This window comes from Convolutriloba macropyga, chromosome 4 (genome assembly GCF_964194025.1).
Source record: "Convolutriloba macropyga chromosome 4, txConMacr16.3, whole genome shotgun sequence".
Lineage (NCBI taxonomy): Eukaryota > Metazoa > Xenacoelomorpha > Acoela > Convolutidae > Convolutriloba > Convolutriloba macropyga.
Genome location: NC_134471.1, coordinates 43,760,569 through 43,784,417, shown reverse-complemented (window position 1 = coordinate 43,784,417; position 23,849 = coordinate 43,760,569). Strand labels below are relative to the sequence as shown.

Genomic DNA, 23,849 nt, shown 5'->3' with positions numbered 1-23,849 from the left:
TCACTCTGTGGCTATAAATAAGAATAGTTAAACAGCTGAACCACGCATAGCAGTATTTCATATGTTCAAAAGAGAAATTTAGACGCTCAATTAACTGATTGAATTTGGCTTACTTAGTGGTGTCTGGGATGATTTCGCCGGATGGACAGAAAGCAGTGATGTTGACAATGACGTCATCCTGAGGAGGCTGCACAAATGAGAGCTGCACCAGTTTGGCAATCTTAGTGAAGCTCTCAACAACCACTTCCACTAGATCTTTTGAGTCCTCTGCCATCACCTGTAGAGACATTCAATCATGGAAATAATCGTGGTACTTCACCATTCAGTGGCAAAAGATCAATTTAAAGCTATTTTATTTCCGTTTTTGCTGTTATAGACGCTTATTTAGCTGCTTTGAAAGTTGAGGGCGTTATGAGGGTTTTCTAGTGAGTACATTGAATAATTCTGATTATTTTCCCGATTCATTCAAATTGTATTGATTTTATGTCCCTTTTCTACGAGTACTTTGATTAGATCTAATCTAATTTCGTTGACTTTGCCATCCTAATATCTGGCTTTCCTGAGCAATTAAAAGCCACACTAAATCGTGGCTTTGAACATGCATCAGCAACTCTTTGAGAACACATTAAACCAAGCAAACCTCGAGCAAGCATATGATAGGACCTAAATCAAAAGAGGATAGTCAATCACTACGAAGAAGAAGGTAGCACAAACAGTGAAGAACTCATAACATCATGGCTCAGCGTAGCCCAAGAACAATAGGACATGCAATATCTCGAATACCTCCATTAAGAGCCATTGCCAGCATTTGATGTATGTAATCAGTATAAAAAAGGAAATAAGGGAAAACTCGTAAATATTGAGAAGAATGTGACTCACATGCAAAAGAGTTTTAGTTTCGCGAGTCCAAAAATTTAATTTTCTAATTTTGCCTAGGTAGTAACAATGAAATTTTTGTGCGAAAAATGAAATCGTTCAGATCCCTGTTTAAACCATCGTTGAATCGAGTTCACTGTTATCTTCTTAAATACATCAACACCCAGTTCAGCTCAACGCCATAAAAGAATCACAAAACTGGCCAACAAATTCACTTCATAACATAATATGCTGAGAGTTCCATGATCATTTCTAGCAGATGGAAAATGACATTTTCCAAATCTAAAAATTTATCATTAACTAACGTGAATAGCTAAATACTGATAGTTTGTACAGTTAGTCATTTTCAGGAAAAAATACTATATGCGGTTTTTTCCAAAATCTGTTACTTTTGTTTCTCAAGAAAACAAAGCGCTGTAATATTTTTAAGTTCTTTATATATGAAGTTAAACAAAACATTTGGTCAACAAAACATTGTAAATTTGGTCACTTTAAGCTTTATGTATGTTATCAACAGCTCCTTTTAGTTTCATATAGCTAGGACTAATATTGGGAAACATCTTTGATCGGAGCCAGACAAAGTACCTCTTTCACTTCAGAAGAACAGACCATAGCCGGCTGATATCTGGAAAATATACGCCAAATAGACCTCCAAGTCCAATAAACAACCAAGGCCTGAGAAAAAAACCAATTCGATATGTGAGATTCCAATTTTGAAACAGCCTTAATTGTTCCGACCCACTTGTGAGGGGAGGAATTATACACTCAATGGTTTTTTGTTCAGTCGATTTTGGCCAACCGATATATTTATCGTAGAGAATTGAGACTGCTATCATTAAAAAGCTCGTGCATCGTAGAATATGGAATTAAACACATTTTTTTGCTTTTCGTTTTTTATGGGGAGCTATCGAGGTTTAAAGTTTCCGATTTTTTGACCAAATTTTTGCCTACGTTACTTTTAGGGATAGAGGAGGTTTGTCTATATGTTTTATCCGAGTCTTTTCCGTAAAATTTTTTTGCTAAATATTTTGAAATTGTAATCTTAAAATGGCTCCAAACACGCTTTCATATCCTACTTTGTTCAAAAATGCTAGTTCCGCTAGTTGTAGTTTCGTTTCCTATAGGAGTCCTCTGGAAAAAAAACTTTTACCGGTTTTTTTTGAAAATAACATACAAAATACAATATATTTTACAAATTTTTGAAAAAATATTATACAAAAAGCAACCTTTTTATTTTTAGTTTATTGAAAGGTTTCCTTTGCCTAATTGATTTCTTTTGCAAAGATTGAATAGGTATTTGCTTTTGTTGAACGCGCAACAAAATCAGGGCTATACTTGGACTCATCTTGGATTCCTACAATCAAAAATTATTCGGAAAATATTGGTGCGCCGTCTTTTTCAAATTATTTTCGCAATTTTGTTTTTTTTATGTTCATTACGACGAAAACCATTATATATCACGGCCCAATTAAACAAATGTCCTAGTTACAACAAAATGAGGCCCAATGAAGATATTTTATGTCTTCAGAGAAAAGCTCATAGTTTTAATGGCTTCGACTATGTGTTTTCGTAAACTTTAATTGATTTCATTTGTTTTACCTTCCAATGTCGTTTTTTGCAGCCTCGCGATTTCGTCTCATTATTCAAGAATCCATCTGCGCTCCCTAAGAGCTATAGGTGAACCTATACAAGGCTTTCAGTCGTTATCTAATGCCTATGCATCTTATGTCCTTAATATTTCTTTTAAGAAAAGGTCATACTTTTGGAAGCCAAGTTTTTATCTTAGATCTATCTAGATTTAGCTTAGTCTCAATAAATACAAGCCGAAACCTATTTCAAGTGAAGTAAAATTACTCTTCAGTGCTTTTGTTTTAAACTAATGGCTTCTTGGCTTTCTTTCGACGAAGTTTCGCAATTTGTGCAAATTATCCTGTATTTGAGGTTGCAATTTGCTCCCTTTTCGAATAATTAGACTAAGGATAGCAGTAATTGGCCTTGAAAGAATTAGAAAAGAACAGTTAAAGATTTCCCTGAATAGCTTAGTTTTAACGGCTGCGAAGCTGTTCTCTAACAAACCTTATTGGAGTTTTTTGTTTGGCCTCTGATTATGGTTTTGTTATCATAAAGAATATTCGTGACAGTTTAAAGCCTTAAATGGTTTTATGGATGTATAAATGAATCGATTTACTAATTTCAGTTTATAGCGAACGGATATAATGAATTTCAATTGACTTTATTTTAAAAGAGAACGTTTTTGTACATACCAATTTTTGCTTTCATTGTCGTATACACTTTAATTTGCCTCATTATTGAAATGACTCATCAACTTTCTGTTGCTCGAAATATACAAACCTAATTTTTGTTTGCTGTTGCTTATGTTTTGACTGACGTTTTTAGAGCTTTGAAATAAGTTTTCATAAGGATTTCGTTAATGGTCAATATTCGTTCTTTTTGTCATCTTTTTCGCTGACTTCGAAAAAGACCCATTTAGAATCAAAAGAAAACCAAGCAGAAGCTCACATCTTTGTTTTCATTTTGAAGTTATTAATGGTTTTCAATGTCTTTTATATCTACTTTTAATGGCTTCAACAATTTAGTTTTGATAATTTGACTTTTTTGTGAAAATTTGATTTCTGTCCGTATTTATTGTCCTTTGTCTTCTTGTGATTAGATCTCACTAATAACAATCACAACTGGCTTCCTGAAGAGTTGCATGCTAATCTGTTTTTGTTTTAATTTGAAAGAGTAGGGTTTGTTTGAATTTTCGAAAATATCTTCAAGTCAGTGGAATTTTGAGATTTAACACTTTCATTTCATTTTTCAATTTTGTTGCTTGGTCTCTGTAACGACAGGTTGCATCACCTCCACTTTTTCGTGCACAAAGATCCAATCTTTATAGGAGTTTTATTTTCAATTAATGGTTTCTTGGATATTCGCATTTTCTAAAGACAATTCTGATTTCAAGATATTTGCCCATTTCTGAGTTCTTTTGTTTCCTTGCCACATTATCACAATGATGGAATGACCCAAATTTCGTTGAAACAAAATGTTCAATTGAACATATTTAATGTTTTCCCAATAAATGGATTATGTAAATTTTATGAGAGCTTCAATATAGAGCACCCAAATTGCATAATTTTGAGGCTACTCTCCTGTAACACATTTGATTTGAAACAAGGAGCCCCGGTAAGGAGTCCCGTTCGCACATAATGTTCCGAGCCCGCTCATCCACGTTTATGCCTATGGTTTTAACAATAGCGAAACCGCTTCCTTGTTGAACTTTCTTTTTTTGGCCGTTCTTTTTGTAGTCGTCTGACATATTACAGACAGTGACAAGTCTCAATTGCTTCCTAGGAGGTATAAATTAAACATTAATGAGCCCAGTTGATAGACATTGGTTTTAATTAATTTGAAATTGGTTGTTTTAAAATAGAAACGTATGCTTGAACTTTGCCCTTTTTGCTCTTCTTTGTCGACCTGTTACCGAGCCTCATTGAAAGGTCTCATATCTTATCTAATGAATTACATGTTTTAAAGGCGGTTTCATCTGATTCCGTTTTCTTTGTAAGTTTTTAAAATAGAAATTGTGCTTTCGTCGTAATCAATGTTTCCTATTATTTGAGCTTTACGTTTGTTTAGTCTGGTACTCTCATAAATGGCAAGTCTCATCGGCTCTCGAATCCAGCATTATCTATCTTAATTGGTGGAAAATTGAATTGAGACGTGGATGAGCGGTGTCGGAACATTATGTGCGAAGGCACCTTACAGGACCTGCTTGTTTTAAATCAAATGTCTTACAGGAAAGTAGACTGATAATTATCCAGATTGGGTGCGCTATATTGAAGCTCTCATAAAATTTACATAATCCATTTAATACGTGAGGGCATAAATAATTTCATCGAGTGTTGGAGTTACAAAACTTATCGGAGTTTTTTGTTTTGCCTCTAATTAAGGTTTTGGTGTCGTAAGGCATATTCGTGACAATTTAAACCCTTAAATGGTTATATGGATGTATAAATGAATCGATTTACTAATTGCAGTTCATAGCTAACGGATATAATGAATTTCAATTAACTTTTTAAAATATTTTTGTGCTTACCAAATTTTGCTTTCATTGTCGTATACAATTAAATTTGCCTCATTATTGAAATGACTCATCAACTGTCTGTTGCTCCAAACATACAAACATAGCTTTTTTTGCTGTTGGTTATGTTTTGACTGACGTTTTTAGAGCTTTGAAATGAGTTTTCATAAGAATTTAGTTAATGGTCAATATTCGTTCATTTTGTCATCTTTTTCGCAGACATCGAAAAACACCCATTAAGAATCAAAAGAAAACCAAGCAAAAGTTCACATCTTTGTTTTCATTTTGAAGTTACTAATGGTTTTCAATGTCTTTTATATCTACTTTTAATGGCTTCAACAATTTGGTTTGAAAATTTGATTATTTTTTTGAGAAATTTTGATTTCTGTCCGTATTTATTGTCCTTTGTCTTCTCGTGATTAGATCTCACTAAAAACAATTACAACTGACTTCCTGTTGCAAGCTAATCGCAGCTAATTGCAAGCTAATCTGTTTTTGTTATAATTTGAAAGATTAGGATTTGTATGAATTTTTGAAAATATCTTCAAGTCAGTGGATTTTTGAGATTTAACACTCTCATTTTATTTTTCAATTTTGTTGCTTGGTCTCTTCAAGTTTTTAAAATAGAAATTGTGCTTTCGTCGTAATCAATGTTTCCTATTATTTGAGCTTTACGTTTGTTTAGTCTGGTACTCTCATAAATGGCAAGTCTCATCGGCTCTCGAATCCAGCATTATCTATCTTAATTGGTGGAAAATTGAATTGAGACGTGGATGAGCGGTGTCGGAACATTATGTGCGAAGGCACCTTACAGGACCTGCTTGTTTTAAATCAAATGTCTTACAGGAAAGTAGACTGATAATTATCCAGATTGGGTGCGCTATATTGAAGCTCTCATAAAATTTACATAATCCATTTAATACGTGAGGGCATAAATAATTTCATCGAGTGTTGGAGTTACAAAACTTATCGGAGTTTTTTGTTTTGCCTCTAATTAAGGTTTTGGTGTCGTAAGGCATATTCGTGACAATTTAAACCCTTAAATGGTTATATGGATGTATAAATGAATCGATTTACTAATTGCAGTTCATAGCTAACGGATATAATGAATTTCAATTAACTTTTTAAAATATTTTTGTGCTTACCAAATTTTGCTTTCATTGTCGTATACAATTAAATTTGCCTCATTATTGAAATGACTCATCAACTGTCTGTTGCTCCAAACATACAAACATAGCTTTTTTTGCTGTTGGTTATGTTTTGACTGACGTTTTTAGAGCTTTGAAATGAGTTTTCATAAGAATTTAGTTAATGGTCAATATTCGTTCATTTTGTCATCTTTTTCGCAGACATTAAGAATCAAAAACACCCATTAAGAATCAAAAGAAAACCAAGCAAAAGTTCACATCTTTGTTTTCATTTTGAAGTTACTAATGGTTTTCAATGTCTTTTATATCTACTTTTAATGGCTTCAACAATTTGGTTTGAAAATTTGATTATTTTTTTGAGAAATTTTGATTTCTGTCCGTATTTATTATCCTTTGTCTTCTCGTGATTAGATCTCACTAAAAACAATTACAACTGGCTTCCTGTTGCAAGCTAATCGCAGCTAATTGCAAGCTAATCTGTTTTTGTTATAATTTGAAAGATTAGGATTTGTATGAATTTTTGAAAATATCTTCAAGTCAGTGGATTTTTGAGATTTAACACTCTCATTTTATTTTTCAATTTTGTTGCTTGGTCTCTGTAACGACAGGTTGCATCACCTTCACTTTTTCTTGAACAAAGATCCAATCTTTACAGGAGTTTTATTTTCAATTAATGATTTCTTGTATTTGAACATTTTCAAAAGAGAATTCTGATTTCAAGATATTTGCCCAATTCTGAGTTCTTTTGTTTCCTTGCCACATTATCACAATGATGGAATGACCCAGATTTCGTTGAAACAAAACGTTCAATTGAAGATATTTAATGTTTTCCCATTAAATGGATTATGTAAATTTTATGAGAGCTTCAATATAGAGCACCCAAATTGCATAATTATGAAGCTCCTGTAACACATATGATTTCAAACAAGGAGGTCCGATAACGTGCGTTCGCACATAATATTATAATCCCACTCATCCGCATTTATGCCTATGGTTTAAACGATTGCTACACTGCTTTCTTGTTGAATTTACTTTATTTTTTGGCCGTTCTTTTTGTAGTCGTCTGACATATTACGGACAAAGAAAGGTCTCAATTGCTTCCTAGGAGGTATAAATTAAACTTTAATGAGCCCAGTTGATAGACATTGGTTTTAATTAATTTGAAATTGGTTGTTTTAAAAAAGAAACGTATACTTGAACTTTGCCCTTTTTGCTCTTCTTTGTCGACCTGTTACCGAGCCTCATTGACAGGTCTCATATCTTATCTAATGAATTACATGTTTTAGTGGCGGTTTTATCTGATTCAGTTTTTTTGTAAGTTTTTAAAATAGAAATTGTGCATTCGTCGTAATCAATGTTTTCTATTTGATTTTTTTGTTTGTTTAGTCCAGTACTCTCATAAATGGCAAGTCTCAACGGCTCTCGAATCCAGCATTATCTTTCTTATTTGGTAGACAATTGAATTAAAACGTGGATGAGCGGGGTCGGATTATTATGTGCAAACGCACTTTACCGGGCCTCCTTGTTTCAAATCAAATGTCTTACAGGAAAGTAGCCTTATAATTATCCAAATTGGGTGCTCTATATTGAAGCTCTCCTAAAATTTACATAATCCATTTACACATAAGCTCTATAAGGAGAAAGCACTAATAGGGCTTTTCGAAATTAGGATCTTTTCCGTTTGTGCCCCCTCAGCTTACTGGGCGCATATCATTTACACACCTCAGATGCACGTGCAATATTTTTTACACAAGGACTTACTACGTAATGACACGTGCTGTGTAACTGGGGGCACAAACGGACAAGATCCAAAAATGAATATTCGAAATCAAAAACTCATGACTCTAATAATCAAGAATTAGGGCATATATGTTTGGCACTACTTAGATGCACACTATTGACCTTTAACAAGTAAAAGTTCATAAAATTTAAAGTTGCATAAGTGAGTTAAGAAGTCATTTTGTTGAGTGAGGTAAGTCATTGAAAAAATCAATTCCAAGAAGTCAGGGTAAGACGAAACAAAATATATTAGACGAAGTAAAAAATATTAGGAGCGCTATAATAGCCGCCTGGAATTGAGGACGCGGCTATTAAAAAGTGGAACCTCATCCGTGATTAATTGCTCCTGACAAACACCAAGGAGGAAGACGAATTTAACAAAACACAAGCGACTAACTCCGGGCGAATTGCTCTAAAACGACAGGCAAGCGGTCGACTTCGGTACTAGGTTGCTAGGGATGCAAGCATTAGGCGGGGGAATCAGCGGAAGAGGGGTCAAGCGCTTAGAGGGCGAGGCAGGGTCAAGCGATTGGGGGTAGGGTTGGGAGGGCTGGACGAGGGGGGTCCCAATTGCCAGGTGTTTAAGGGTGGACGTTGGAGGTGATGGGGTGTGGGTGGGGGTTGACTGGGGGTCAAACTTTTAAGATTAAGCTCTTCACGCCATGAAAATTTCCCTTCATAAGTTTTGGTGAATCACATACTTTCAGACTAACAAGGCTCTAAGAACTGCTGAGCCTTTTAATGTCCTTCGGGCTTTCCCCTGTTAATCCCGTTAAACGACGAAAAGTTAGAGGGTCAGTCGACAAATCGATCACGCGAAAAATTGCATGAAAGGACCAAAGGACTAATATAATTGCTACAAACTTAGTTTGAGAGCAATTAAAAAACTCGATGAGACCAAAAATAACCTCAATATGACTTTGCGGCTATTAATTAAGAAAAACTTGGCATCTATTTCTTTTCAAATCAACCTGCTTAGTGAACATTCATTAAAGGTCTCCAGATTTGCTAAATATATTCTAACTCCACAAGCATACAATCGGCTTCAAACCATAAGGTTGAGAATCAAATACTCATATTCGAATTTATTTCAATGTACGTATGTTCACTTTGGCTTCCATACACTGGTACGTACTTTGCTCTCCTTGCTCTCTATAAATTAGTTTGAAATGATGGATAAATCAATTTTATTATGCATTTTTAAACCTCTTGATAATTTCTTTGTATCACTCACGATGAAAGTCGTATCAACAAAACAATGGTTCCTCTTTAACATATTTGTTATGACATCTGAATGTGATCTTCGTCCAATTTAGGTGAATCTTTTGCAATTCTCAGCGAACACAAAATCAAAACATACCCAGTAGATTGCCGAAAAATTGCCGCAAATCAATCCTGTAACCCCGATTAAGACTGAAAGAACAGAAGAAAAAAATATCATAGCTCAGCTTCAGCTCAACGCCAATTAGTTTAAGGAGTGACGTCACGCATATAAAAGTAGAAGAGCAACGATTGGATTAGGCAACCCATTTTAAAAAATCAGATCCAAAAAATAAAAACATAACCGACTAAACGTCGGAAGAATTGCTCTCCAACGACTAGTGGGAGCTCTAATCAATTGCAACCTGCTTCAGTCGGGGGGGGGGGGGAGGGAGGGAGGGAGGGAGGGAGGGAGGGAGAGGAAGCCATTAGAGGTTAACATATACCACTATTAAGATTTAAAGTAAAAAATGGCACTAGTTTCGGCGCACTTTTCCTTTGACTTTTAGTATTAAATTGCCGCCAATTGAATTCAGCTGCTTGAAATTGTGATTGAGAGAGAATTTTAGATCACGCGAAACGCAAAAAGTCAAGGGCGTAGAAGTCACTCGAAAAGTCAAAATTTTGCATAAAAAAAGAAGGACACACACGTTTACAATAATTGCTATGAACTTCGTTCAAGAGCAATTAAAAATCAACGTCACAATGACGCACGTGAACAAAAAACCACCAAAGAGAAAGCAAATTTTTGTTCAAACACAATTTTATCTGCTTTAAAATTAGAACGAAAAAATTTCACGCGGCAAAACCACTCACTTTTTCGCTCCACTTCCTGTTTCGGCGTGACCAAAATCACTCCAATTTATATACTTGAAAAATGTGAACAGATCTTTCAAAAAACGACAGCGCCCCAATACAACTCAAATTCATTGAATTGTAAGAAAACACAAGATCACCGCAATATAGCTACAATCAGCTTACAGTTTCGAAGCTATACAAATTGAAAAACAATTTTAAAGTGCAACTAATTTGATGTCATTTTTTAGCTGGACATACACCTTTTTCAGGATACAGGCGCTAGTATAAGTTCCAATACGTATAAGACACTGTAACTAAGATTTATAAAAGCAAAGTTCAATTAGAGGGAATCTAAAACAGGGTTTAAGAGTTATTTCCGTTTATATTCTTGATTTCGTTTTTCGATACTGTCTCTGTTTATTCTAGACTATTTTCTGAACGACTGCTGCTTAAAAGCAATTTAAGCAGAATGAGAGAAGAATGAAACTAACCTAGAGAAGTAGCGCAAAACTAGCTACAAGATTTCACGCAAAAAGTTGAACAAGCTGTACACTAAGCAAAAGCGAAAAAAAGCCGAAAGCATTCCCGAACCGATTAGAAGGGTCGCCTTCACCGAAAACTGAGCCTTTGACATAACTATCATCATAATAGACCAAATAGGGAAAACTAAAAAAAGTAATCTTAGGTGAAATGACAACAGAAAACATAGCTGGCAGATTGCCACAAAATAGCCGCAATAGCTTCGTAGATCTGCAGTCTCAAAAAAACAGTAAAAAGACAAACCAAAAAAACTCGTATTTTCATTGAAGTCTGATATGTTATATTTTGGTTTAAAATGTGTATACTTTTTGCTGCCTCTATTTGCTGCTCTCAAATAACCTTCATTTAGAGCGACACACACCCATTTGACCTTATCTCTTTGAATTAAAGTAAATAAAAGTCAATTTCAGAGTAAGGACGTCATTTTTGAGAGTGAGGTAAGTCAAATGTGATCAAAAATTTAATCACGCATATGAGCAAAAAAACTCGCTCCACTAAGAGCGGAAAATGACGTCACGTACGCAATTCAGTTAAAATTGCATGAGCGAATGAACAAAAAGCAGATTTGAAGTGGTTGTGACGTCATATGGTCGTAACAAAAACCGCGAGGACGAAATAAAAAAACCAAGAGAAGGCCAATAATAGCCCCAGCTATCGCTGTGCGGCTATTAATAAATAGCCAACTACTAAATAAAAAAAGTAATTCACTTAATTTGTTATTTAATACAGCTAGATATAACAACGTAGGCTTTCGTATGTGGAACTAAACCGCACGAAATAGACAAAATACATTTTTCTCAAATTTTTGTTATTTCTCAAAAGATTTCTTTATACTTGCAATCACTTGATAATATAACAATAGGCGCTCATTTAAATTCCAATAAAAAACAAGACAATTGGCCCAAACTTCACTCAAAAAATATCAAAGTGAGTAGAGAATTCAAATATCAGGCTTTAGAAACATCTTGAATTCTACAACCATAGCAGACTTAAACTTTTTGAGCAGAAGACTTAAATTCCACTCGGGAAAATTCGCTATTTTTTCGCATCCAATTTCTCGCTTTCTCGAAAACCGGGCATGAGCAGAAATCCACTTTTTTCGCTGCACAATCCAAATTTTATCACTCAAACCGCTAATTTTTTTTCACATGTTTCATTACCTGCTTCAAAATTCACCAAAAAATTGAAATAAAAAGACAGGTGTCAGATAAGTAAAGCCGCTAAGATATCCGGCTGAAAAGATGATGGCGGCTATTAATAACTGCATTTAAAACATAGCTGGCAGATTGCCGCAAAATAGCCGCCTATGACGCCCTAGACGCACATCTGGATTGAAACAGAAAAAAGAAAAGAAGAGATAGAAATTAACATTTTTCCTAAGTTTCAAAAATTGTTCTAATTCTGTGTGCGCTTTCAGTTAGATTCTAAATCTACACTTACTTCAGCTTCTTAACTGAAAGGTTTTTAGCTTAATACTAATATCAGCTACCAATCGTTCTAATGAACTTTGATAACCTAATGCACTATGACTTAATGACCGGTCTTTATCGGTTTATCCCGTTTCTTTTGATTTTGCCCTTTTGACATTGACCGTATTCACTTCATTGCATAATTCAATACGTGAAAAAAGATTTAGATTCCATTCAGTCGAAACAGTTGGTGAGGTAAGTTAGAAGTCAAACGTTAAAATTGTGACTTACGTTAAACGAAAAACATGATCAAATGGTATAGCGAATTAAAAAAACATAGGAAAAGTCCTGACGCTAGATGAAATGACTGTTTGCAAACGGTACACTTGCTACAACATTCCTACCAAATCATTACATATAATTGTATATTCAAACACACATCTCACAAAAATCCAATAATACCAGATCAATTTCGAGTTTTACGTATGGTCATGCCAATACTTTGGCCACTAAAAAGATAAAATTTTTATATGCAAGACAATGCAATCGCCGACCACACAGCCGATACACTTAACCCATTTCCAAATTATTATTTAGATTCAATTCCAGGCCAATTTGCATTACAACTGAGGAAATTTGTATTCCAAAAAGCCTGGAAAAAAAGGAAAAAAAGATTATATGCTTCTGTCTTGTCATTAACTGATTGAAACTGAAGCCTAATTAATCGCTCCGCAAGGGACTTCCTAAAATAAAGCTAGGCAATACCAAATTTGGTTAAATTTATTATCATTTTTAATAGGTTATAAGAAACATAGCCGGCAGACTGCCGGAAAATAGCCGCCGTTGACGCCCTAGACGCACATCTGGATTGAAACAGAAAAAGGAAAAAAAAGAAGAGATAGAAATTAACATTTTTCCTAAGTTTCAAAAATTGTTCTGATTCTGTGTGCGCTTTCAGTTAGATTCTAAATCTACACTTACTTCAGCTTCTTAACTGAAAGGTTTTTAGCTTAATACTAATATCAGCTACCAATCGTTCTAATGAACTTTGATAACCTAATGCACTATGACTTAATGACCGGTCTTTATCGGTTTATCCCGTTTCTTTTGATTTTGCCCTTTTGACATTGACCGTATTCACTTCATTGCATAATTCAATACGTGAAAAAAGATTTAGATTCCATTCAGTCGAAACAGTTGGTGAGGTAAGTTAGAAGTCAAACGTTAAAATTGTGACTTACGTTAAACGAAAAACATGATCAAATGGTATAGCGAATTAAAAAAACATAGGAAAAGTCCTGACGCTAGATGAAATGACTGTTTGCAAACGGTACACTTGCTACAACATTCCTACCAAATCATTACATATAATTGTATATTCAAACACACATCTCACAAAAATCCAATAATACCAGATCAATTTCAAGTTTTACGTATGGTCATGCCAATACTTTGGCCACTCAAAAGATGAAATTTTTATATGCAAGAAAATGCAATCGCCGACCACACAGCCGATACACTTAACCCATTTCCAAATTATTATTTAGATTCAATTCCAGGTCAATTTGCATTACAACTGAGGCAATTTGTATTCCAAAAAGCCTGGAAAAAAGGAAATAAAGATTATATGCTTCTGTCTTGTCATTAACTGATTGAAACTGAAGCCTAACTAATCGCTCCGCAAGGGACTTCCTAAAATAAAGCTAGGCAATACCAAATTTGGTTAAATTTATTATCATTTTTAATAAGTTTTAAGAAACATAGCCGGCAGACTGCCGGAAAATAGCCGCCGTTGACGCCCTAGACGCACATCTGGATTGAAACAGAAAAAGAAAAAAAAGGAAAAGACAGAAATTAACATTTTTCCTAAGTTTCAAAAATTGTTCTAATTCTGTGTGCGCTTTCAGTTAGATTCTAAATCTACACTTACTTCAGCTTCTTAACTGAAAGGTTTTTAGCTTAATACTAATATCAGCTACCAATCGTTCTAATGAACTTTGATAACCTAATGCACTATGACTTAATGACCGGTCTTTATCGGTTTATCCCGTTTCTTTTGATTTTGCCCTTTTGACATTGACCGTATTCACTTCATTGCATAATTCAATACGTGAAAAAAGATTTAGATTCCATTCAGTCGAAACAGTTGGTGAGGTAAGTTAGAAGTCAAACGTTAAAATTGTGACTTACGTTAAACGAAAAACATGATCAAATGGTATAGCGAATTAAAAAAACATAGGAAAAGTCCTGACGTTAGATGAAATGACTGTTTGCAAACGGTACACTTGCTACAACATTCCTACCAAATCATTACATATAATTGTATATTCAAACACACATCTCACAAAAATCCAATAATACCAGATCAATATCGAGTTTTACGTATGGTCATGCCAATACTTTGGCCACTCGAAAGATAAAATTTTTATATGCAAGACAATGCAATCGCCGACCACACAGCCGATACACTTAACCCATTTCCAAATTATTATTTAGATTCAATTCCAGGTCAATTTGCATTACAACTGAGGAAATTTGTATTCCAAAAAGCCTGGAAAAAAAGGAAAAAAAGATTATATGCTTCTGTCTTGTCATTAACTGATTGAAACTGAAGCCTAATTAATCGCTCCGCAAGGGACTTCCTAAAATAAAGCTAGGCAATACCAAATTTGGTTAAATTTATTATCATTTTTAATAGGTTATAAGAAACATAGCCGGCAGACTGCCGGAAAATAGCCGCCGTTGACGCCCTAGACGCACATCTGGATTGAAACAGAAAAAGGAAAAAAAAAGAAGAGATAGAAATTAACATTTTTCCTAAGTTTCAAAAATTGTTCTGATTCTGTGTGCGCTTTCAGTTAGATTCTAAATCTACACTTACTTCAGCTTCTTAACTGAAAGGTTTTTAGCTTAATACTAATATCAGCTACCAATCGTTCTAATGAACTTTGATAACCTAATGCACTATGACTTAATGACCGGTCTTTATCGGTTTATCCCGTTTCTTTTGATTTTGCCCTTTTGACATTGACCGTATTCACTTCATTGCATAATTCAATACGTGAAAAAAGATTTAGATTCCATTCAGTCGAAACAGTTGGTGAGGTAAGTTAGAAGTCAAACGTTAAAATTGTGACTTACGTTAAACGAAAAACATGATCAAATGGTATAGCGAATTAAAAAAACATAGGAAAAGTCCTGACGCTAGATGAAATGACTGTTTGCAAACGGTACACTTGCTACAACATTCCTACCAAATCATTACATATAATTGTATATTCAAACACACATCTCACAAAAATCCAATAATACCAGATCAATATCGAGTTTTACGTATGGTCATGCCAATACTTTGGCCACTCAAAAGATAAAATTTTTATATGCAAGACAATGCAATCGCCGACCACACAGCCGATACACTTAACCCATTTCCAAATTATTATTTAGATTCAATTCCAGGTCAATTTGCATTACAACTGAGGAAATTTGTATTCCAAAAAGCCTGGAAAAAAAGGAAAAAAAGATTATATGCTTCTGTCTTGTCATTAACTGATTGAAACTGAAGCCTAATTAATCGCTCCGCAAGGGACTTCCTAAAATAAAGCTAGGCAATACCAAATTTGGTTAAATTTATTATCATTTTCAATAGGTTATAAGAAACATAGCCGGCAGACTGCCGGAAAATAGCCGCCGTTGACGCCCTAGACGCACATCTGGATTGAAACAGAAAAAGGAAAAAAAAGAAGAGATAGAAATTAACATTTTTCCTAAGTTTCAAAAATTGTTCTGATTCTGTATGCGCTTTCAGTTAGATTCTAAATCTACACTTACTTCAGCTTCTTAACTGAAAGGTTTTTAGCTTAATACTAATATCAGCTACCAATCGTTCTAATGAACTTTGATAACCTAATGCACTATGACTTAATGACCGGTCTTTATCAGTTTATCCCGTTTCTTTTGATTTTGCCCTTTTGACATTGACCGTATTCACTTCATTGCATAATTCAATACGTGAAAAAAGATTTAGATTCCATTCAGTCGAAACAGTTGGTGAGGTAAGTTAGAAGTCAAACGTTAAAATTGTGACTTACGTTAAACGAAAAACATGATCAAATGGTATAGCGAATTAAAAAAACATAGGAAAAGTCCTGACGCTAGATGAAATGACTGTTTGCAAACGGTACACTTTCTACAACATTCCTACCAAATCATTACATATAATTGTATATTCAAACACACATCTCACAAAAATCCAATAATACCAGATCAATATCGAGTTTTACGTATGGTCATGCCAATACTTTGGCCACTCAAAAGATAAAATTTTTATATGCAAGACAATGCAATCGCCGACCACACAGCCGATACACTTAACCCATTTCCAAATTATTATTTAGATTCAATTCCAGGTCAATTTGCATTACAACTGAGGAAATTTGTATTCCAAAAAGCCTGGAAAAAAAGGAAAAAAAGATTATATGCTTCTGTCTTGTCATTAACTGATTGAAACTGAAGCCTAATTAATCGCTCCGCAAGGGACTTCCTAAAATAAAGCTAGGCAATACCAAATTTGGTTAAATTTATTATCATTTTTAATAGGTTATAAGAAACATAGCCGGCAGACTGCCGGAAAATAGCCGCCGTTGACGCCCTAGACGCACATCTGGATTGAAACAGAAAAAGGAAAAAAAAAGAAGAGATAGAAATTAACATTTTTCCTAAGTTTCAAAAATTGTTCTGATTCTGTGTGCGCTTTCAGTTAGATTCTAAATCTACACTTACTTCAGCTTCTTAACTGAAAGGTTTTTAGCTTAATACTAATATCAGCTACCAATCGTTCTAATGAACTTTGATAACCTAATGCACTATGACTTAATGACCGGTCTTTATCGGTTTATCCCGTTTCTTTTGATTTTGCCCTTTTGACATTGACCGTATTCACTTCATTGCATAATTCAATACGTGAAAAAAGATTTAGATTCCATTCAGTCGAAACAGTTGGTGAGGTAAGTTAGAAGTCAAACGTTAAAATTGTGACTTACGTTAAACGAAAAACATGATCAAATGGTATAGCGAATTAAAAAAACATAGGAAAAGTCCTGACGCTAGATGAAATGACTGTTTGCAAACGGTACACTTGCTACAACATTCCTACCAAATCATTACATATAATTGTATATTCAAACACACATCTCACAAAAATCCAATAATACCAGATCAATATCGAGTTTTACGTATGGTCATGCCAATACTTTGGCCACTCAAAAGATAAAATTTTTATATGCAAGACAATGCAATCGCCGACCACACAGCCGATACACTTAACCCATTTCCAAATTATTATTTAGATTCAATTCCAGGTCAATTTGCATTACAACTGAGGAAATTTGTATTCCAAAAAGCCTGGAAAAAAAGGAAAAAAAGATTATATGCTTCTGTCTTGTCATTAACTGATTGAAACTGAAGCCTAATTAATCGCTCCGCAAGGGACTTCCTAAAATAAAGCTAGGCAATACCAAATTTGGTTAAATTTATTATCATTTTCAATAGGTTATAAGAAACATAGCCGGCAGACTGCCGGAAAATAGCCGCCGTTGACGCCCTAGACGCACATCTGGATTGAAACAGAAAAAGGAAAAAAAAGAAGAGATAGAAATTAACATTTTTCCTAAGTTTCAAAAATTGTTCTGATTCTGTATGCGCTTTCAGTTAGATTCTAAATCTACACTTACTTCAGCTTCTTAACTGAAAGGTTTTTAGCTTAATACTAATATCAGCTACCAATCGTTCTAATGAACTTTGATAACCTAATGCACTATGACTTAATGACCGGTCTTTATCAGTTTATCCCGTTTCTTTTGATTTTGCCCTTTTGACATTGACCGTATTCACTTCATTGCATAATTCAATACGTGAAAAAAGATTTAGATTCCATTCAGTCGAAACAGTTGGTGAGGTAAGTTAGAAGTCAAACGTTAAAATTGTGACTTACGTTAAACGAAAAACATGATCAAATGGTATAGCGAATTAAAAAAACATAGGAAAAGTCCTGACGCTAGATGAAATGACTGTTTGCAAACGGTACACTTTCTACAACATTCCTACCAAATCATTACATATAATTGTATATTCAAACACACATCTCACAAAAATCCAATAATACCAGATCAATATCGAGTTTTACGTATGGTCATGCCAATACTTTGGCCACTCAAAAGATAAAATTTTTATATGCAAGACAATGCAATCGCCGACCACACAGCCGATACACTTAACCCATTTCCAAATTATTATTTAGATTCAATTCCAGGTCAATTTGCATTACAACTGAGGAAATTTGTATTCCAAAAAGCCTGGAAAAAAAGGAAAAGATTATATGCTTCTGTCTTGTCATTAACTGATTGAAACTGAAGCCTAATTAATCGCTCCGCAAGGGACTTCCTAAAATAAAGCTAGGCAATACCAAATTTGGTTAAATTTATTATCATTTTTAATAGGTTATAAGAAACATAGCCGGCAGACTGCCGGAAAATAGCCGCCGTTGACGCCCTAGACGCACATCTGGATTGAAACAGAAAAAGGAAAAAAAAGAAGAGATAGAAATTAACATTTTTCCTAAGTTTCAAAAATTGTTCTGATTCTGTGTGCGCTTTCAGTTAGATTCTAAATCTACACTTACTTCAGCTTCTTAACTGAAAGGTTTTTAGCTTAATACTAATATCAGCTACCAATCGTTCTAATGAACTTTGATAACCTAATGCACTATGACTTAATGACCGGTCTTTATCGGTTTATCCCGTTTCTTTTGATTTTGCCCTTTTGACATTGACCGTATTCACTTCATTGCATAATTCAATACGTGAAAAAAGATTTAGATTCCATTCAGTCGAAACAGTTGGTGAGGTAAGTTAGGAGTCAAACGTTAAAATTGTGACTTACGTTAAACGAAAAACATGATCAAATTGTATAGCGAATTAAAAAAAACATAGGAAAAGTCCTGACGCTAGATGAAATGACTGTTTGCAAACGGTACACTTGCTACAACATTCCTACCAAATCATTACATATAATTGTATATTCAAACACACATCTCACAAAAATCCAATAATACCAGATCAATTTCGAGTTTTACGTATGGTCATGCCAATACTTTGGCCACTCAAAAGATAAAATTTTTATATGCAAGACAATGCAATCGCCGACCACACAGCCGATACACTTAACCCATTTCCAAATTATTATTTAGATTCAATTCCAGGTCAATTTGCATTACAACTGAGGAAATTTGTATTCCAAAAAGCCTGGAAAAAAAGGAAAAAAAGATTATATGCTTCTGTCTTGTCATTAACTGATTGAAACTGAAGCCTAATTAATCGCTCCGCAAGGGACTTCCTAAAATAAAGCTAGGCAATACCAAATTTGGTTAAATTTATTATCATTTTTAATAGGTTATAAGAAACCTAGCCGGCAGACTGCCGGAAAATAGCCGCCGTTGACGCCCTAGACGCACATCTGGATTGAAACAGAAAAAGGAAAAAAAGAAGAGATAGAAATTAACATTGAAACAGAAAAAAGAAACAAATTGACCAATTTTTTCTGATTTTTTGTAGAGTTAAATAGGCGTGTAGTTTCAGCTGGATTCCAATTCTATACTTAATTCAGCTTCTGAACTGAAACCTAATAAGCTTAATACCAATGTCAGCTAGCAAACACTCAATGAACTTTGATAACCTAATTCTCGATGACTTAATCACCAGACTTTATCGGTTTATCCCGTCTCTTTCAATTTTGATCTTTTGATGTTGGCAGTATTCACCACATTGCCTAATTGAATGCATAAAAGAATTTAAAATCTATTCAGTTGAAACAGTGAGTGAAGTAACTCAGAAGTCAAACGTGAAAACCGTGACGACTTATTTAAAACGAAAAACGTGATCAGAAGGTGAAGCGAATTAAAAAATCATAGCAAGATAAGTCCCGCAATACAATCCAAAGAATGAATTGAAAAACTGGGAAGTACCCTACCTGACCAGCAGATCAATTGAACAACACCAGCCAAAACAAGCAAAATCATCACAAAAATTTGAGAAACTAAAACAATCGAACAAACAAAACAAAAATATACTCACCGCTAAAACTCTTAAAGCCTCTGTCTATTTCAAAAATATGTTCAAAACCAATTTTTATCTCTGAAATCGCGCCAGTATTATATCTACAGGGAGAGAAAAATATTCATTGGCCATTGAAGATCGATTACCTGGATTATTTACAATGACAGAAAAATTCAAAAACTGAAATCAATTGCAAATTCTAATGAAATTCAGAACCATTTCTGTGTCTCTAGAGGAAGTGCAGTCACCAAATTTTAAGCCTTAAAAAATCATTGGCTTATAAAGTTCGATAAACTAGGTGAAAGACATTATCAGAAAGTTTTCTTTGTCAGAAACAAATTTCATCAAAAAACAGAACTTCGTTCAATTACAAAGTTGGAAACAATTCTATTGCCCCAAATATGTAATAATATACTATCAAACAATGGAGGAGGTTACCTGGCTACTGAGGCAAGAAAAACTGAATAAAAACAGATGTTTTCAAAAATTTGAAAAATTGCAAGTTTTATCAAAAAAATTTCAAAATTCGAAGATTAAATGGTTGGAAACAATTTCAATGATACCAGCAACCATGCAGTATCTTTTATGAGACCGTGGAATAGGGCCCTTGAGGCTGAACAAAAATAAAAAAATTGACAAAATTGTTAGGAAAACTTGAAAATTCCATAGTTACTAGAAAATATGCAGTGCCCTATTATCAAAGCTTATATGAGGTTTCCTGGTCCCTGAGGCAGGAAAAACCCAAAAAATGACAAAAAATTTCAAATTAAAAAATTGCCAAAATTAGTATCATTTTGCATGTTTGTGTTTGTAGTAGCAAAACATATAGCTCAAAAAATGATCATAACAAGTAATATTGTCTCACAAAAAATGCAACCTACAACTAATCAAACACAAATCTCAAAAAACCACAAAAAGGTGATAATTTTCACCATTTTGAGCTCAAAAATTCCTCTAAAAATGACCTTTTATAGTGAACCATAATGTATGACATGCTCATAAATTACATATTAAGCGCATAATTCGAAATTTTCATAAACAAAAAGGAGAACAAAAAGAGATGGTTACTAATAGTAAACCGGATTTTAACAATATAGAGAAAGCATCATAAATAATGATAGGAATCATCATAGAATTTAATCTTGACGGGACACGTCAAGGAATGTTTGTTCATGACGGGATTCGTCAAAGCAGTTAAACCTGTTATCTGTTAGTTTAACTAACAGGGACCCATTCGGTAGAAAATAACTATGAGAAAATCCCACGGAGATTAACGAAAATGGGTAAAAATAACCTAAGATTAATTAACCATTGATAGGACTGAAACCAAAGAACATATTCAAACCTAAACCTTACACAATCGAGCTGCCTCTCTTTAATTGCTTTACATCTCTCATCTTCACAAATCTTCTAATATTTGTGAAGATGAGAGATGTAAACAGGGACCATTATAGTGAACCATAATGTATGACATGCTCATAAATTACATATTAAGCGCATAATTCGAAATTTTCATAAACAAAAAGGAGAACAAAAAGAGATGGTTACTAATAGTAAACCGGATTTTAACAATATAGAGAAAGCATCATAAATAATGATGGGAATCATCATAGAATTTAATCTTGACGGGACACGTCAAGGAATGTTTGTTCATGACGGGATTCGTCAAAGCAGGTAAACCTGTTATCTGTTAGTTTAACTAACAGGGTGCCATTCGGTAGAAAATAACTATGAGAAAATCCCACGGAGATTAACGAAAATGGGTAAAAATAACCTAAGATTAATTAACCATTGATAGGACTGAAACCAAAGAACATATTCAAACCTAAACCTTACACAATCGAGCTGCCTCTCTTTAATTGCTTTACATCTCTCATCTTCACAAATCTTCTAATATTTGTGAAGATGAGAGATGTAAACAGGGACCATTATAGTGAACCATAATGTATGACATGCTCATAAATTACATATTAAGCGCATAATTCGAAATTTTCATAAACAAAAAGCAGAACAAAAAGAGATGGTTACTAATAGTAAACCGGATTTTAACAATATAGAGAAAGCATCATAAATAAGGATGGGAATCATCATAGAATTTAATCTTGACGGGACACGTCAAGGAATGTTTGTTCATGACGGGATTCGTCAAAGCAGTTAAACCTGTTATCTGTTAGTTTAACTAACAGGGACCCATTCGGTAGAAAATAACTATGAGAAAATCCCACGGAGATTAACGAAAATGGGTAAAAATAACCTAAGATTAATTAACCATTGATAGGACTGAAACCAAAGAACATATTCAAACCTAAACCTTACACAATCGAGCTGCCTCTCTTTAATTGCTTTACATCTCTCATCTTCACAAATCTTCTAATATTTACAAGCAATTGATCTAATTTTGTATTAAACTGATTGAACTTTTACATTTGCTCCATTAAATTCAAGTCTGAAACTTGGAAAATTTTCCTCAGTAACTCCGAGGTTTAAAGTGCTTAGGAATAACATCCAACCCAAACCGTAACCGTTGACAGTGCACGGATATTACACTGGCGACAGAGACTTAAAGGAAAGTTAACATTTTAAAATCTTTAACAAATTTGTCGGTAGGGAGACGCAAATAAAAAGCACTTTAACCCCAAAAACTCCGAGAATCGAATTATTCTCGATACTAACACAAAGATTTGGGATATCAAATCTTCAATTACCACCCGTTTCCACCAATTTGTGTGGGAGTCAAATGCAGAAGCCACAGCGGGGGAGATCAGTCACAGGACATCAGTCGCAGGAAAGCAAGTGGGAATTTACTCGCGTGGTGCTATCTTTTACTCGTTGGTGGAGACAGAAACTTCTCTGAAAGGAAAGACCGCATCATACCAAGTGAGTAGAAATAAAGAGTTCTTTCTTGTTTTTGTCGTTCGTAATTGAAACTGATCGCCACTGCGTAATTCCTATTAGTCAAGGAAATATTTTTTTTGACCTTAGTTGCTAAATTGAGTTCTAGAAAACGAGCGGCATAACCATTGGAAAAAAAACAGTGCGGGATAGTCGCCTTGTTGAATCAATTGAAACAGTTGCTGAAAGTTATATATTGACTTTTTCTGAAACTACCATTAAAAAAAAGAGAATATAAAGCGAAAAAAGTTGATCAGGTAACAATAAGTAGGGGAAATTAAAAGAAAACTAAAGCACCTAATATCATCCTTGCCGTAAATAGAAAAGAAAATATATTAAAAACATCAATAAAACAATGAAAATCGAAGTTCAGCCAAAATCATATTAAAAAAAAACAGAAATCAGGTGGGACAGTCGTCTATAAAACTGTAAATTAAAACTTCCTTAAAAATAAAGGAGAATAAATAAATAAGTAAAAAAAAAGAGAAATACCGTATTGAAATAAGCGTTAGATTTTTATAGAGAAAAGTTTTTAAACAGTAAAAAAAACAGAGAGTGCTATAGGAATTCGAAGTTAAAAATAGAAAACACCTGCCGGTGACGATCTACTTGACAATCATTTTATAGAAACTATTAATTTCAACAACTTAACAAAGTTTTAAAAGGGCACGATACAAGTAGGGGAACGATAAAATGGCAACGGGCTCAACCTCTAGAATGCTATTACCGGAAGCATTTACCGGTTCAAACGACTTGGAAAGTTACGTGACGCATTTTGAGCTATTAGCGGAACTACAAAAGTGGAAAAGAACTGAAGGAGATCCGGCTCGCGAAGTTGATGAACGGCCGCATTACTTTGCACTTAGGCTACAAAAATCTGCCATAGAGTTCTATCACACTCTACCGCAAGCTACACGAGAAAATTATGATGAATGCGTTAAAGCTTTTCGAG

General features: G+C 34.2%; 2 protein-coding genes across 3 annotated transcripts in view; one reads left to right on the top strand and one right to left on the bottom strand.

Annotated features, from left to right (window-relative positions):
• The window catches only part of LOC142337695 (uncharacterized), a 420,762-nt gene that overhangs the window by 186,074 nt on the left and 210,839 nt on the right, over nt 1–23,849 (top strand). The window lies entirely within an intron of this gene.
• Nucleotides 1–23,849, bottom strand: part of LOC142337696 (integrin beta-5-like) — a 127,146-nt gene that overhangs the window by 61,927 nt on the left and 41,370 nt on the right. For both annotated transcript variants that reach the window (XM_075387139.1, XM_075387140.1), the window contains one exon: nt 114–277. In XM_075387139.1, the coding sequence (XP_075243254.1) occupies nt 114–277 (164 nt within the window). The remainder of the gene's footprint in view (nt 1–113; nt 278–23,849) is intronic.